The sequence below is a fragment of the Hyalella azteca genome, unplaced genomic scaffold (genome assembly GCF_000764305.2).
Source record: "Hyalella azteca isolate HAZT.00-mixed unplaced genomic scaffold, Hazt_2.0.2 contig1098, whole genome shotgun sequence".
NCBI classification, from domain to species: Eukaryota; Metazoa; Arthropoda; class Malacostraca; order Amphipoda; family Hyalellidae; genus Hyalella; species Hyalella azteca.
The window spans coordinates 4483-6943 of NW_025931430.1; the positions used below are offsets into that span (position 1 = coordinate 4483).

The 2461-nt window shown below is 40.8% G+C and overlaps 1 protein-coding gene across 1 annotated transcript; it reads right to left on the minus strand.

Moving 5' to 3' along the window:
* Positions 1 to 227: 227 nt before the first annotated feature.
* Positions 228 to 1974, minus strand: LOC108676546 (the record flags this gene model as incomplete). Its single annotated transcript, XM_018164634.2, has 4 exons — positions 1782 to 1974; positions 1447 to 1556; positions 995 to 1098; positions 228 to 356 (listed from the first exon to the last, which is right to left on the minus strand). Coding segments are annotated over exons 1-4 (399 nt in total), but the record flags the coding sequence as incomplete, so codon positions are not given.
* Between the last annotated feature and the right edge of the window lie 487 nt (positions 1975 to 2461).

The window sequence follows — 2461 nt, forward strand, 5'->3', positions numbered from 1 at the left end:
ATTATAGATTGTTTCTCAAAACAACATGAAACATCAGCATCAAACATTTGAGGATACAACAAAGTGTACTCTCGCTGAAGGCATGGATTTGAGTTAGAGGTATAGTCACGCCATACATTACATTGAGGCTCTGATATCCTCGATAATAAATATATATGTTCGAAAGCGATTTGAAGTTGGTATTAAGAATGTCAAAAGAAATCATAAACAAAATAACCGTTCCTTACGTTCAAGTATTTCATGGTAGAGTCCCTGCAAGGCTGGTACGCGGTTGAGAACTTGGCGTCCGAGCTGCACTTGTTCTGCAACGTTGTCTTCTTGAAGGCCGCGTCGTTGAAAGAACCGTCGGCTTTAAGCTGTTGAAGATAGGATAGGATACGATGAGTTAATGGATAAAAAGAAGTCAAGGAAAAGATTAATCCTTTTTCCCATTTGGAGGTTCATGTGGAGGAATATATTGTAGGAGCAGAAAATGTAAACTGCGGACAAATCAAGATTGTTACGCCTCATGCAGACAAGTGTCGATATCACTGAGGAAAAAATGGTTGAATCACAAGCATGTATCAGAAGAAAAGTAAAAATTATTAACTCGCTTCAAAACATTTGAGATTCGCTTTAAATAAATTGTCATGGAGGCACCTATCCGATTCACTTTGAGATAACTCGAGTCGTCTGCTCTTTGCAAATGTTTCAAATTCATGTTTCATTGTAGAGCGGTGGATAGGGAATAATCTTACACCAGTTCTCATTTTGGAGAAAAAAGTATATATATATGCATATTTAGTCCGTATCATTAAATTATAATCCGATTTTTCCTTTTGATGCACATTTATTCCCACTCCAATGACCGGTGCGTTCATTTAGCCACAAAGGGACTGGACGAACAGAGTATGAAGAAGATTAACGCCCAAAGCATTTTATTGCAAACAAACAACCTTGAAATAAATAATAATTTGAAACACTAAACTCATAATCAGCTCGCAGAAATACTCACAAGTCCTGTAGCATTTAACCGACACTTCATGAAATCGAATAGAATTGGATCACAGACTTCGACATTGTACGGTGGTGAGCCTTCTTGCCAGGGGCAGTTTGGGTCTGTTGGGGGAGGGTTAATTAAATAAAGTAACAGTACAAAGCTATTCTTCTTCATTTTATAAGCTAACAATAATGCAGCAGAATGGAAAAATGGTATGTAGCTTCCAATAAAATTACTGTTCACAAAATTTTTTGATGCAAATGGTGGCTTTCAACGACAAAAGGTGTGTCAGAAGCCTTGCGTTGGATGGTGTCGTGCGAGTCGTCATTTTGGGACCAAGCTGGGGTGTGAGCGGGACAATCTACCTCAGGATGAAAGGATTAGGAAACTTGTTCAAACGCAGCTTTTAGCGTAGAATGAAGTGCGCGCAAATAACGTAATAATTTGTTGCTTGTCTATTTTCTTACTTATATTGTATGAGTAAATAGCCGTCGAGTATTTTATTGGGCAAGTCCCAGTTGCCCTCTCCTGACTGTTGTACTCCGAATATACGGCCTGGCCGCAAGGAGAGAGAACACTGAAACAAAAACATAAATTTAGTATTTTTATTTTAGACTGCTTTGAGGTAACATAAAATTTGTTGGAAGCACATTCATTCAAATTAAGTTTGCCTTGCTTTGCAATAAGATACTGAAGCGTGGTCAGCATTCTTTCGACGCAAAATATTCACAAACGTCATCGTGGGAAGAAACTATACAGTGACCGCGCGTGATAAACTATACAGTGACCGCGCGACGCTTACCCCTGGGCCGACACTGACGTCGCGGCCACGACGAGAAGCAAGAGACCTCGATTCATCTTCTGTTTGGGGTCCGAAGGAAAGAAGAGGAATTGCTGGGGGTCAAAGAGCCAGAGCAGGATATGCTTGGGTCCGAAAGACAAAACAAGTTATACTTTGGGTCCGAAAGACAAAACAAGATATACCTGGGGCCCGAGTGCTGTTTCACTGTTGAGGTGTTGGCATGAGGCGAGCATTTTTATATACCTGCTGTTTGTTGGTTCAGGTGAATCAAGAATAAATTCGCAGCTAACCTTCACGCACCGCTTTCATAATAAATTATACTCAAGGTTGCAACCAGTGCAGTCATCGAATAAAGATTAGGCACATATGATGCAAAGTTTTTAAAGAATGATAGAATATAATAACGAACTTTTGAAAGTTCTTTTGTTCGCTTGATCGTTTTCCCGCTGAATTCTCCCTTGTTGCTTCCGACCGGAAACGAGGCTGTTCGATAAAGGCCCTGAATTTCGATCGTCATGTTCTGACACTGTAAGCGCCACGACGATGTGAGCCGCTCTTACTTCAGCGCCAGCCAGACCAACCGAACTTTAAGGCCCTGATTGAGACCCGAGAGGCTTCGAACAGGCTGGTCTCTTCCCTATGCATTTCTTCACTAATTAGGATAGACTTTACTCCACTCG